The sequence below is a fragment of the Sorghum bicolor genome, chromosome 1, assembly GCF_000003195.3.
Source record: "Sorghum bicolor cultivar BTx623 chromosome 1, Sorghum_bicolor_NCBIv3, whole genome shotgun sequence".
Lineage (NCBI taxonomy): Eukaryota > Viridiplantae > Streptophyta > Magnoliopsida > Poales > Poaceae > Sorghum > Sorghum bicolor.
The window spans coordinates 1,441,168-1,455,743 of record NC_012870.2 but is presented as its reverse complement, the minus strand read 5'-3'; the positions used below and the strand labels follow the sequence as shown (position 1 = coordinate 1,455,743).

Below are 14,576 nucleotides of genomic sequence, written 5' to 3'. Positions count from 1 at the left end.
TCAAGAAGGTTGTTGATAGTTTCTCTGGGTTTTATCACATCGGCATAAGGAAGTGCAATCAGCAACTGGCCGAAAGCTAATTGGCGAGCTAATGCCGATGGATTGTAAAATTCGTAGGTTTGGGGAGAAGTTTTTGTGCTACCAAAGAAATTCACCGGAATGGCCCTGGGAGTCACAATTGCCATCATCGCCTCATTGTCCCTGTCGAGAGCTTCATCGAATGGATTGAAGGTCAGAGGGAGCATGCTATCTGGGTCATCATAAGCCAACCATGGTCGTTCATCTCTGGCCAAACCCTCATACAGCGTCTCGAAGAATCGGCCGATCTGATCCGGAGTGTTCCCTGAACCGGGTAAGACTATAACAGCTTCGCCAAAGTTCAGGGGGGCACGTGTTGCCGATTCCTCTTCACCCAACACGTAGTTCTCGGCTATATCTCTTGGGAAGTGCTGTGAGAACAAGTTGAGATCAAGGCGCTTGTGCAGGTGCAGATTGAGCCACATATTAATAAACCACCAAGGACCTCCCAAGTTGCCGATAGGTTGGCCGAGCAGGAGTTTCTGGACTACCTGATGAAGAAGGTGATAAACAGCGCCGAGCAAATAACGGCCGAGAGGAAATTGACCACCGCTAGCCAGTCTTTCTGCTGCCGATAGATAGACAGAAGTCGGTCCTGCCGATCGACCACAGAATATAAACTTGTCTAGCCACATGTTCAGAAAGGTGGTTTGCTCCTTTATGGTGACAGGCCCTCTCCCGCGGTATTTCTGGATGTACCCTGACCAGCCGCCGATAGCGCGAGTCTCCACTTTGGCACTGGGGGCGGTATCAAAAAAGTGGGCGCTATCGGCAGAAGATATATCTAACCCAGTAAGCATGGCTACATCGGCAAGGGTAGGAGAAGCAGGGCCGTGGCCAAAAACAAAAGCGTTGAGAGTGTCTGACCAAAAGTAAGATGCAGCTATCAGCAATGACTCGTTCCTGTGCATATCGGCAATGGACAGCCTAATGCATTGGGCTAATTTCCTCTCACCCCATTGAACTTCATAAGAGTTGCTGACCCTCAAGAACCAGTCTTTCCACCCTACAGTAGGGCTGGGCCAAGAGCGAAAGGTGTCCTTCCATAGATCTAAAGCAAAGTTTTCAGCTCTAAAGGGAATCCTGTTGGTTTCTGCATTGATAAGGTCGGTTGGATCTGGATCCCCTAGAGGGCCGAGGCATTGAAGATGTGGTTGATCGGTAGGAATGACAATTTTGTTGGATAACTCCTAGTGTTTTGGGGAATAAAGATACAAAGAAAAAGGAAAAGGGAAATATTCGGTAAGATGAATCGCAGATGAACAGGAATGCAAGAAAAGGGTACAGCAGATGAGATGGAAATCTGACCTCAGGGACGACGAAGCCAACGGCCATCTTGTCGTGAAGAGGACGCTGGAGGGCGCCGGAGTTGATGAAGAGGAATGCTTGTCGGAGATCTTGAGGGTTGTGAATGGCGCCGCCGCTGGAAAAGCGAAGTTGGGTAGCAGAATGGTATAATGGGGGAGGAGTACCCAAGAAGGAATTATTTATAGGACAAAATGGGAAAGGGCAAATCTGACTTATTTCTTTGCCACATCCGAGAAATCCGAGGGTACTCAAGTGGATATGGTAACTGTTCGCACGGTAATCCAGGGATTGTGCAGGTGATTTGACAGGAAGCGGTCATTATCTAAAGATATTTTACTGTACGCGATCTCCTGGTCGGTCCATCGGCGATATTCTATAACGGTCATCCTGCCGATGGGCAGATAGAGGGGAGGTAACCGTTTTTGCGAATCTCCTGGGCAGAGCATCGGCAGATATTTGTAACGGTATTGTTGCCGATATACGAATAAGAAAGATGCCCGTTTAGGAAGTTGGGGATTTCGAGGAATCTGCGGAGGATTAGGATCAGAGTTGTCCAGATTGAGGTTGTCGGTTACCAGATTAAGAGCATTAATTGCGGAGAAGGCATCATTACTGCAGGGAATTTCGGAGCATTAATAGTTTTATACTCCGAAACTGGGGGGCATGTGTTGACGCCGTTTTTGGACACGTGTCTAGGATGACAGGATAAGGTGGCAGTACGATGCGGGTTGCCGATGGGGATGGTTGCCGATGAGGGAGAAGTTGAGTGTGACTAAGTCCACAGGCAGTAGTATGGTGCCGATGACCAGGTAAAAGGGTCTGCCGATGACCATGGCGAGGGGATTGCCGATGACGCGAAGGAGGAGTCCGGAAGCTGCCAGTTGTCATGTGGAGGAGTTTCAGTTTGTTACGAAGGGTAGTTTTATTGTTTCCTTAGTTATTTGCATCGTTTTGTATATGGATTCCGTGTAATTTGGAATTCGAATTCTAATCGTATCTGGTCGTAGCTCTTTGAGCAGGGTATAAATATAAACCCTAGGACCTTGTAATCTAGCTATCAAGAAATCAATCAAACACACGTTTTTACTCATATTCCAGTATCTACTTCTCGACGACTTCGTCATACTTTTTCTTTTCATTACGAGTTCTTAGGAATTCGTCGACTTAAGCTCGGCGTGTTCTCAAGTTCCGCGTGAGTACCTCTTAGCCGTGACATCCGGGCGCATCGCTGTTGTCAGGACTAAAGTATTCAAGTTATCACCTTTGCCGATAGCAAGGTCAAATCGGCTGGCACGCCTTAACGTTCGAATCGGGTATTAGCCCTTTGTGTTTGCAGATCAGTTTTGCATCAACACTGTCAATTTTATATTGTTACTGTTATTGAATGTTGTGCAAATAAAAAATGAGGAAACACCAATATCCATAATTGTTCTTGAGGGCAATGACATGGAAGGATTGAAGTTCTAGAAAAAAAAAAGCTTCCATATGTTAGTATGTTACTTGCTTTCCCCCTTTCACTTAATAGCAATGTAATGGCAAATTGACATCAGTCAGCAGTGAAGGGAAGGATGTAAATTTTGATGCAATATAAGGGACAGGTATAGTTTTTGATGGCATATAAGTAATTTTCGGTTCCCCCTTATTTGCCTCTTACCAAAAATACAATACACATCCTGAATCTCCTGTACTTTAATATTAAGAGGGTGAAAAAAAGATATCTGAAAGTCGTTTCAATTTCAAGCATCCACAATTGTACTCGCATGTGTTTCAGCTTTTGGATAGCTATATGTTCATCAAAGGTTACAGCAAAGGCGCAAAGTTTTGCAGATGACAGGTTCTTCAGATATTCCATCACCGATAGTATCTAGTTCAGGTGAGGAAAATCACTTGTACTAAAGGTCTACAACTAGGATCATCGGATCTGTATGCAACGATAATTTGGGTTCCGTTGCCAATAGCCAGAATGCCTTGCACTACACTGCCAGTGTGATATTTCAAATTAAGTAGCACCAACAAGGCCTTGTTTGAATCAAAGCATGGCTGCAGATGGCTAGATCTATTATCTTGCAGTAAAAATAGGTTCAGCTTCAGCGCTTGGTTGGGTTCTTCTGGTATACTTTATAAGCAATCCTTCTGATGAGACACCTGGTAAGCGCAAATCCCTGGACATAGGGGAGAGATATAGTCACATGCCAAATTCACACACACACACACACAAAAGGAAAAAGAAAAAAAGAACTCAACCAAAAAAATAATAATGCAAATCACACCTGATATAGGGCTGCAGATCTTTCCATTCCCACTTAGGGCGCTCACGGAAAAGTGCCGCAAACCTGTCAGCAGGTGCCAGTGGCAAATCAGCAACACTAAAAGCATGCACCCAGGTCTCAGCTCCAAGCTTTTCACACAACACTTCCCCTTCCAGCATCTGAAGATCAGCATGCATTCCTGAAGGAATGCTTCTCTCCCATTTGTCCATAAAGTTAGCAAGCTTCATCTTTCCTGCACCAAGTGCTCTCTGAGCAAACTGTAAGCATACACGCTTCTCATCAAGGCTCCAAAAACTCCTAGCTTCCTGCTCTACCTTTGTGCCAAATCTGTTGAGGCAGTGGGTTACAATCTTATGGGTAAAACCATCAGATTCCATGACAGAGAGCACATCATTTTCCGGCATTGCATTTAACGGCCAATCGTGCAACACAGAGTTGTGCAGGATCATGTCAAGAATCGTGTTCACAGAATTGGCATCAACTGTCCTCCAGAATCCATCAATCTCAACAGCCGAGAGGGTATTCAACCCATCTAACAGCTCGCCATCACTGGCCTGGATAAGTTTGCAGAGGTTTTGCCAAGTGTATAGCCCCTTCATATGTTCGAAGTCATTCCCAAGATCCTCATCAAGTATGTAGGGCCTCTCACGGAGAAGGCTCCTCAGTTTATCTAGCCGTGGAGCAGTTCTGACCAATTCAATGCTCCCTGGTGCTAATTTGATGGTAGCAGCCACGACATTAGCATCGCCATTGGTGCTGTCAGGTCTTAAGCATTTAGCAGACGGCTCCCCTGGTGGTATCAGAAACATAGAATTTGATGTGCCAACAAACTTCATGGAATATGTTGCAGAAGGTGTGCAAAGGACAGCTTCTTCTTCAGGACGCCCCCGTACAGTCACCCTATATCGAGAGAAATGTCAACATTTCTAGAGATGGAAACATTGAAATGATGCACAATACTCTCTGTGTAATGGAACATTTTAAGGCTTTATACTTCTCTCATGCAACATGAATTAGCACTGCAAACGCAAGGAGCAACCTATGTTCAGTTGATATCTGTGGCATAGATGCCAGCTGTATAATGGGAAACTGAACTACACGAGGATAAACTCATAATTATGCTTAAACTTAGACTTCCTCATAATTAAGCAACAGAGATGCCCATGTCTATGGATTAACATCCTTTGTTTTCCAACCACTATGGCATGGAAATATAGAGTCACGGTGGACCAATTTGACAACAACTAACTTTGCGTTAGGCAAGAATAGTGCTAGAACATTTCGTGCAGACTAGTTAGCACACATGGTGAATAGTGAAACTGGGCAAATTTCTGGACTACAAACCAAGTATAGAAAATGCGATTCTTCTTTAGATCGATTGTAGATCTCATGAATAATGATGACATCCCAAATCCTAAAAAAACGTAGTTCGAATGCCCCCCTGAAGTTGAAAGAACTAGTTCGCACACATGGTGAATAGCGAAACAGGGCAAATTTCTGGACTACGAACCAAGTATAGAAAATGCGCTTCTTCTGTAGATCGACTGTATTCCAAATCCTAAAAAAACGTCGAATGCCCCCCCCCCCCCCCCCCCCCCTGAAGTCGAAAGAATGGCGTTGCCGGTCCTTGGTCTCTTTGGGGGAAAGCATCGTTTTTCGCTTGGTTGGGCGGAGGGCGCTTACCGGCCTTGCAGGAGGTCAGGGAGCAGGTCGTCGGCGGCCTCGAGGAGGACGATGTCGTCGTGGGAGCCGAACGCCTGGTGGTAGCACAGCGACACCGGGGGACCGCCGCCGGCAAGGCCCAGCACCGCGTCGGCCCCGCCGCCGCCGCCGTCCCATTCGATCTTGGCCTGGGCGCCTGCGTCCTCCATCTCCGCATCCATGGATCGGGGCGTGGCGGGCGAGGGGTTCGGTATTGGGGATTTTCTTTTCTTTTCCTTGTGGGGTGCCTAGTGTGTTGGACCTGTTGGTTGCTTCGATTTGCCGCGCTTTTGGTTTTGGGTTGAGTTTCGCGCGGGAAATGTTCTGGTTTGTGGGGCCATGGGGTCAGTCTTTGGACGTGAGAGATGGAAACAAATATTCCTTTGCAGATTGATGGAAAGGTAATGCTAAATTTCTTCGTGACATTTCAATATTTTATGTTGTAATGAGTGAGATTAAAAAAGTTCAATAGAAAAATGTAGTTTTTAGGCAACTTCAAATGTACGTAGTTGTCTCGTCTTTCGTTTCTAGTTGGCTATGTATAGAGCTAAACTAATCATGCTTTATCATAATTTTGTAAGCAATCAAGAAGATTGGATGTATCCCGTTAGGCGTTTTAGGGGTCTTATTTTCATTTCAGAGATGTATTTCTGTAGATATCTTAGGTATTTATTGTGGCACTATCAACATTACTAGTTGCGGGTTGAGTTGGAGGAGATCAAGAGAAGGAGGAAAACTCTTTTGCTCACCTTCACCCTCATTGAAAACTCTAGAAAGAAAATGGTATTATCTTGTCTTTCGAAACTATCTAGTATGTTATATATGAATTTCGTCTATAATGTACAATATTATTGTAGTTGGAAAAAGAGTTAACACATGATAAACTAAACACACCACTCAAATCCCCAACCAGACATGAAGCTACAAAGTCGTTGAATTCTCTTTAGTGATATAAAGAAAATGATAGGGAGGGTTGCTTACTCATCGCACGATGCTCGGTCTTCCTAATAAATCAAATAAACGTCTAATTATAACGTCAAACTAATTTATTCGAGCAGCAATTAAAAAGAGAGAGGCCTAATTCAATCATGGAAGACATAACAGCATCTACGGAGTCTCGAGAAGGAAAAAAAAGAATCCAAAATTCTGGCATCAATCAAAGAAGAACCACCGATGAATAAAAAGCTAAAAAAAGTCAATGACACGGCCTAATACAGCAACAAGCAGCCACGCACGAACAAACACAGACATTCCCCTCCTCTCTCTCTCTCTCCGCAGTCCCCACACATCAGCAGCAGTAGCAATAGCAACCGGGAATTCCCCAAAATGCCCCTGGACCCCGACTCCTCGTCGCCACCGCCGGCGCCGCCGCACCGGGACTGGTTCTTCCCGCCGGCGCCGCCGTTCCTCCCTTCCTCCCGGGCCCGGACCCCCAGGACGCCCTTTCCCTCCACCTACCGCTCCTCCAGGCCCTACTCAGCTTACTCCCTCGCTGACCGCCGCCCGCCTACTACCCCACGCTCCCGCTCCCGCTCTCCGCACCCACCGCCGGAGCAGCAGCAGCTGACGCCGCAGCCGCAGCCTCCTCCGTCCGCGCCGCGCCGCCGTGACCCCCGGTACGCCGGCGTCCGCCGCGAGGATGTCCGTACGGCTGCCTCCGAGCAAGCGGCGGCCCCGAAGGCCGCGCCGGTGCACGGGAGGAAGCCCGCGGCGTCGGCGATCGTTCCACGGTGGTCGGGGGTGCTCTCAGCGGCGGTGAGGATTGAGGAATGGGTGAACGCGCCGGGATTTTTCGTGTTTGACTTTTGTTGACTCGGGTTATTTAATCGTGGAATCTGTTCGCCTCAGGTTATTTTACTGTGCCTGGCCTCCCTTCTCCGTAGGAACTTCTCGTTGCACGATCAGGTTTACCATCTGCAGGTATGGGACCACGCTTAGTTACCTTGCACTACGTGAATTCGTGAAACACTTGTACATTCCTTTGATTGATCTTATTACCCTGTTTCATTATGATTGTTTCAGGAGCAACTGGTTGTCGCTACTGCAAAACTTCAGTCATGCATTGTAGACTCCTCACTCGATACGAGCAGCATTAATATGTTCTATCAGGATGCTAACAGTACCACGCAGAACAGAAGCCTTAAGTACCTTTCCCTGCTTATCTCGCTTTCGGTACTATACGCACCACTCCTCATTCTCAAGTATGTGGACCTTGTGTCAAAGATAAGGAGCTCACGTGACTCTGAAGAAGTTCCCATAAACAAGCGGTTTGCGTACAGAGTCGATATATTTTTGTCACTTCATCCGTATGCTAAACCATTGGTCCTACTTGTTGCTACGTTGTTACTAATTGCTCTTGGTGGGCTGGCTCTGTATGGTGTGACTGATGATAGCTTATCTGATTGTCTTTGGCTGTCATGGACCTTCGTTGCTGACTCGGGGAACCATGCCAATGCTGAGGGTTTTGGACCCAAGCTGGTTTCAGTTTCAATTAGTATTGGTGGAATGTTGGTTTTTGCCATGATGCTTGGTCTTGTCACTGATTCAATCTCTGAGAAGTTTGATTCTTTGAGGAAAGGAAGAAGTGAAGTCATAGAGCAGAGCCACACTCTAATTCTTGGATGGAGCGATAAGCTGGTAATCATTGAACAAACCTTTGTTAATGTTTCCGTTCAATTTTTTCTGTGTATGTTAGATGTATTGTATTCTAATTCTTGGAATCTTGTAGTACTTGCTAATTTGTTTATTAAGAGCCCTACAAGGCTGTTTCACAGTTATTCCTATAATGTCAAAACCATATAGTATCTGTCATAGTATCGTGCATATTCCGAGATAATTTTGATGCACACTTTTGACAACTTTGTTTCCCTGAAGCTACTTACATAACTACTTTGTTACACGTCATCTTGTTGTAAGAACTAAAGGTTGCATTTCTCCATATTTTATGGTGTAATCCCTTTCATTTGGTGGCAATAGGGATCTTTGCTGAACCAAATTGCCATTGCTAATGAAAGCTTGGGAGGTGGGACCATTGTAGTGATGGCTGAGAGAGACAAAGAGGAAATGGAAGCAGACATTGCTAAAATGGAGTTTGACTTGAAAGGAACAGCTGTAATATGTAGAAGTGGAAGCCCTCTGATACTCGCTGACTTGAAAAAGGTAAATACATACATTTTGACATACTTTTTTCTCAGTTTTGAATTTTGATCTTCTGGCATCCTTGATTGTTAATGTGAAATTATGGTCTGTTGACAGTGATAGGATGATTGTGATATACATGTTAGTTAGTTCCTGGATACCACTTCACTTCTTTCTATATGTGCTATTTTTCAACTAAATATACCTTCATGCACAAGGTCTCAGTTTCAAAGGCGCGAGCAATTGTTGTTCTTGCTGAAGAAGGAAACGCTGACCAGGTAAGCTTCTCTGATCAACCTATGCTGTTCTTGAAAGCTCTTCCGTACATCATTGCACCCTTTTTGCAGAGTGATGCACGGGCACTGCGGACAGTCTTGAGTTTGACTGGAGTTAAAGAGGGACTAAGTGGTCACATAGTAGTTGAGCTTAGTGATCTCGACAATGAAGTTCTAGTCAAACTTGTTGGTGGAGATCTTGTGGAAACAGTTGTCGCGCATGATGTGATTGGACGATTGATGATACAGTGTGCACGTCAGCCAGGCCTTGCTCAGGTTTCCTACTAACCAACAATGGATACTAAATGCTGTCACTTTGTTAAGATAAGAATTCTTACTGGATATCCACATCCTTCTGCATTTGTACCAGTGCAAAATCAACCCACTAAGCTTAGTAGATGGAAATCTGACCATCTGGTTGTGCTTGTGACATTAAACTCATTAGAAGGAACTTCTTTTGGGCATTCTGTTGGATTCTAGTTATTGTTCTGTTGCAAAATACTCATGTGCATCTAGAAGACCATTTAGTAAAGTCTGTTTACTAGGTTTAAAAATGTACACGTGCCATAGAAACATTTTATATGCTTAACTTACAATCTTTCATTCAAGATTTCTGGACATGCATGACCGCATGAGCTGCTATATAGGCTATCTATTGCCATTCACAGTTTTGATATCCTTAGTGCATTTTTTTTTTCCAATTCCTCCTTTCTCTATACTTATTTTCTTTAGCTTACAACCGCAGATTTTTGTGAAACTAAACTAGTGGCTGTAGATCTTAGTCGTACCTACATCTATAGAATTCTTACTATGATTATCTGTCTGATCGAATGCTAGTGATAGCTCAGGAATTTACATATAGTCTTTGTAGTTAATAATTTCTTAATACTATTTGAAAGATCATTTGAGTTTAATACACAGATATGGGAAGATATTCTTGGTTTTGAGAACTGTGAATTCTACATTAAGAGATGGCCTAAGTTGGATGGAATGCGATTTGAAGATGTGCTGATTAGCTTTCCTGATGCTGTTCCATGTGGCATAAAAGTGGCATCTTATGGGGGCAAGATTATTTTAAACCCTGATGATTGTTATGTTTTGCAAGAGGGTGATGAGGTGATAGTAATTGCAGAGGATGATGATACATATGCCCCAGCACCATTGCCCAAGGTAATTCTTTTATTAGATGTGATGTTCTTTTTTCTATTATTCTAATCTGCAAGCAGTTGGTTCGATATTTTTCAGCGTAATGATTGTAATTTCAGTATCGATATTAAATCCTGTGATCTTTAGAATTTTGCACGTTTTCCGTGGCAGTGTTGGACTGTGGTAGCTATTAGTCTACTCGTTGCATTCCACAAACTATACTGTATTACCATTGAAATGGTCTGCCTCCAGGTTCTGTTATATAATCTGTCAATTATATATGTGAACTCTTCCATTCATCTATTCTAAGGCCTTGTTCAGTTGACAGAAATTTTTGATTTTGGCTTCTGTAGCATTTTCGTTTGTTTGTGACAAATATTGTCCAATCATGAACTAACTAGACTCAAAAGATTCATCTCGCGAATTACAGATAAACTATATAATTAGTATTTGTTTTTGTCTATATTTAATACTTCATGCATGTGTCACAAGATTTGATGTGATGGAGAATCTAGAAATTTTTTGGGAACTAAACAAGGCCTTATCTTTGGAACTTACTGCATCAACTGTTTTTGAGAGTAGAGTATACTTACATTTGTGAGCATTTTTAATTATTTATAATTTTTTAATATTATATTGACAATTGGTATCTCAGTCAGTGCATGTAGGCTATTTAATATATTTTTTTAGATGAATTCCATAGTGGTAGACTCTCTTCACTAGTGTTCAGGAGGTCCTGGGTTCAAACCAGCCTCTTTGTTGGGCTCAAAAAAAAAAAACCAGCCTCTTTGCAAATTTTGCGAGGGTAAGGCTATTTTAGAAATTCCCTTAGGGCCTGTTTAGATTGGGAACGAAAATTTTTGGGGTGTCACATCGGATGTGTCGGAAGGATGTCGGGAGGGGTTTTTAGAAACTAATAAAAAAATAAATTACATAGCTCGTCAGGAAACTGCAAGACAAATTTATTAAGCATAATTAATCTGTCATTAGCATATGTGGGTTACTGTAGCACTTAAGGCTAATCATGGAGTAACTAGGCTTAAAAGATTCGTCTCGCGATTCTTAACTAAACTGTATAATTAGTTTATTTTTTTATCTACATTTAATGTTCCATACATGTGTCCAAAGATTCGATGGGATGGATGAAAAAATTTTGGGTGGGGAACTAAACAGGGCCTTACCCCAAAGGCCCAAACCCATAGTTGGGAGCTTTGGCATTTAGATCTATTCCACAGTGTAAGAGTCTCTTCACTACTGTTCAGGAGGTCCTGGGTTCGAATCAACCTCTTTGAGCACCTTCTGGAATTACTTCCTTCACTAGTTTGATCAGTAGGATTGTATGCTTAATAACAGCAGTCAGCACACAGCAGCAGATTGAACTGTAGCTTCTGCTCAAATGAAGCTTTATTTCCTTGGTGTCGTGATTTGCAATTTATCCATTCCCTTTCCATTTTGATCATTGAGTACCATTGGTGCAGCCACCTTTTGCTGTTTATGTTTTACAGACAATAGTCTAATGCTTGTTATCACTTCTTGAAACCATAAAACTAGAATAGACATAGACACTGCACATATGTGTAACATCCCATAAGCAAAGTCAATCTTATCATTCAGGTTAAAGAGGCTGTTTACATAGACATTGTTCATCCTGAAAGAAAGCCTCAGAAGATTCTTCTTTGTGGATGGCGACGGGATATAGATGATATGATTGCGGTAAGTTCTTTCTTTGAAGCTCCTAATTCCTTTTCTTCTGTTAAATTGTGCAGGTTAGGAGAGGGTATCTGCCTAAAGATTTTGTTGTTCCAAAGTCTCCAGAAAGAATATTGTTTTGTGGTTGGCGCCGTGATATAGAAGATATGATAATGGTAACTTGATGACGGATCCAAATCGAGTTCATTTGCATGTGATGGGGACATTTGTAGCAAAAGGATTTGGAGGCAGAACTTACCTGTGCCAATACTTCTAAATATATAGTTTTCTTCCTGTTATGAATTTGATTACGTTTAATTAATATCACAGCTGCAATGCTGATAGAAGGTGTTATTAAGGCCTTAATTTGTTTTGGTTGAGAACATATTTTAAACTTGGTTGTTGATATCAATCCAGGTACTTGATGCTTTCCTTGCGCCAGGATCAGAGTTGTGGATGTTTAATGATGTCCCTGAGGTTGACAGAGAAAGAAAGCTGATTGATGGAGGTCTGGACTTCAGTCGCCTCGATAATATTACTTTGGTGCATCGTGAAGGAAATGCTGTTATTCGCCGTCACCTGGAGAGCCTTCCTTTAGAATCATTCGATTCTGTAAGTTCTGAGACATTATATTATACCCTGCTAATTCCAATGACTATAGTTGGTTGATGCTTGAAAGCAAAATGCAGATCCTGATTTTGGCAGATGAATCTGTAGAAGATTCAGCAATCCAAGCTGACTCGAGGTCACTTGCAACGTTACTGCTGATCAGAGATATTCAGGTTTCTTTAACAGAGAATGGTTAAATTATTTATGGTTTTCTTGTTATTGATATCATCTTCGGGTCACATGCAATCATCTTCGATCATGTTTTTTTTTAATAAATATCTTCCATGCTGTCTTTCTTTCCTAATGTTATACTAAACTCTTCACAAGAACTGAAGATTTCTCATTTCTTAATTACTGCAGGCAAAACGTCTTCCATACAAGGAATCATTGGTTTCACATGTTTCCCGGGGAACCTTTTCTGAAGGTTCTTGGATAGGGGAGATGCAACAAGCATCTGACAAATCTGTCATAATCAGTGAAATTTTGGACCCCAGGACAAAAAATTTGTTGTCAATGTCAAAAATTAGTGACTATGTTCTTTCAAATGAACTAGTGAGCATGGCATTGGCAATGGTCGCAGAGGATCGACAGATAAATAATGTCTTGGAGGAGCTCTTCGCCGAACAGGTACAATTCTCGAAGTTGATGGTTGCATGGTCAAATCACTTTTTACTGGCCTAGAAATTTACCTCTCAAAATTCAGAAGTATTATTCTGCATTCAATCAGCTATCCTTATCATATTTCAATCCCTAACATATATGCAAATAATATTGAGCTTATAATTTGCACAGTAGATGGATCTAATGCCTAGTAAATTAACTGAATTGTTAGAGCTTTATATTTGACAGATATTGTATACTAGGTTAACTTTACCTATCAAATCACATCTGCAGACTGAAGGCTTTGGACTACTACAATTAGACAATTTTGTTCAAGTTCACTTTTTTCGCTTTGTTCTTTATTAGAATTATGATTCTTCTCATGTTCTAGTTTGTCAGAGTATATTTCTAAGCCAGCAGCTTGATGTTTGAATCATGTGTCTTGTCATGTTTCTGTTTGATTAATATCTGGGTTTGCAACTGCACCCTTTACAGGGAAATGAAATGCAAATACGACCTTCCGATCTTTACCTTAGAGAAGAAGAGGAGTTAAATTTCTTTGAGGTCATTCTGCGAGCTAGACAGAGGAAAGAGATTGTCATTGGGTACCGTCTTGAGGCAGCTGAGCGTGCCATAATCAATCCAACAGACAAAGTTTCAAGGCGAAGATGGTCACCCAAGGATGTTTTTGTTGTTATATCTGAGAAAGAATGAACTTCATCAAATCACAGTTAACATGAGAGCAAGCTCCCGACCAGTGACCATGCCTAAGGAAAAACAGGCAGCAACTAGCGCAGAGAGCTGTTTGATTCAGATGCACATTTAGCAGAAGGCAAGCGCTGAGCGCGAAGGAGCAAAACATGATCAGATTTTGGATCAGTCTAGATGGATACTTCAGGTTGCCCTTTACAAAAAGGATGTGAACAGAATATGCAGCACATGCTTTGGAAGTTTGGATCGGTCCAGTTCATTTGTATATTCTCGTCTGTGTAAGTTCCACATAAACAACGAGCAAAGCATCACCCTGGCTTAAGCCGAGGGTTTAAAGCTATTTAGTGAGCGGGAATTCAATTTTCCAGTGAGGCTGTGGTACCCTAGCTATAGAGTAGACCACAGCGGTAGTTCAGCATGACAGTTCCATTTCTTAGGCTGTTCAGCATTTTGTACAAATTGAGGAAACCATATTTGTCCTTATGTTAGGAACAATTTCTGCCGTATTTTGTCAACACAATGAGATGCCGGCCAGTCCATGTAAATATGTAACTGGAAGATCATATGTCGATCCATTTTATGGCGTTTACAGTTTGGATAGGTCATATTATCAGTTTATAATTCATCATCAAAGGTATGCTAGATGCCAGTACTGTGATAAAATGGCACGCGATTAGCCAATTTTAGGGCTGGATTAGCTATTGGGTTTTTTTTTGACTGAAGATGGAGGACATTTTTGTTACGAGATTTTTCCCCCTTTGTTTATTATGAGTTGAGGGCATCTCCACCAGATTCTCAGGAATCAAGATTTTGGTGAAAAAAAAAAAACTCTCCAACAACTCTTAGTTGGATCTCTAAATATAGACATTATTTATTCTAGATTTACTGTTAACCACACATAAAGAGCGAGAATGACTATAGAGTGTGCATAAGATACTACTAGAGTACAAAAATATAGAAAACGATTTTCTCTCCGAATGATAATTTATAGCATGAAGGTTAGAAAGGCCCCCATGGATGCTCTCAACATCCAGCGTTGGAGCTATAACGG

The 14,576-nt window shown here is 42.3% G+C and overlaps 2 protein-coding genes across 3 annotated transcripts; one reads left to right on the top strand and one right to left on the bottom strand.

Annotated features, from left to right (window-relative positions):
• On the bottom strand, positions 3,058 to 5,735 carry LOC8080165 (sister chromatid cohesion protein DCC1). The gene is made up of 3 exons (XM_002463495.2): positions 5,340 to 5,735; positions 3,657 to 4,556; positions 3,058 to 3,548 (listed from the first exon to the last, which is right to left on the bottom strand). The coding sequence occupies exons 1-3, from the start codon at positions 5,537 to 5,539 to the stop codon at positions 3,446 to 3,448; spliced, it is 1,203 nt and encodes a 400-aa protein (XP_002463540.2). The 5' UTR covers positions 5,540 to 5,735; the 3' UTR covers positions 3,058 to 3,445.
• On the top strand, positions 6,569 to 14,132 carry LOC8080164 (probable ion channel CASTOR). 2 transcript variants are annotated; one of them, XM_002466071.2, is made up of 12 exons: positions 6,569 to 7,112; positions 7,206 to 7,277; positions 7,380 to 7,994; positions 8,334 to 8,516; positions 8,714 to 8,773; positions 8,843 to 9,046; positions 9,692 to 9,940; positions 11,531 to 11,629; positions 12,023 to 12,217; positions 12,295 to 12,387; positions 12,575 to 12,841; positions 13,310 to 14,132. In XM_002466071.2, exons 1-12 carry the CDS (start codon positions 6,684 to 6,686, stop codon positions 13,526 to 13,528), a joined length of 2,685 nt encoding a protein of 894 aa, XP_002466116.1. In that variant the 5' UTR covers positions 6,569 to 6,683; the 3' UTR covers positions 13,529 to 14,132. The 2 variants fall into 2 exon arrangements, with proteins under 2 accessions (XP_002466116.1, XP_021306440.1); XM_021450765.1 differs by lacking the exon at positions 11,531 to 11,629 and adding an exon at positions 11,683 to 11,781 and having other exon boundaries at positions 6,572 to 7,112.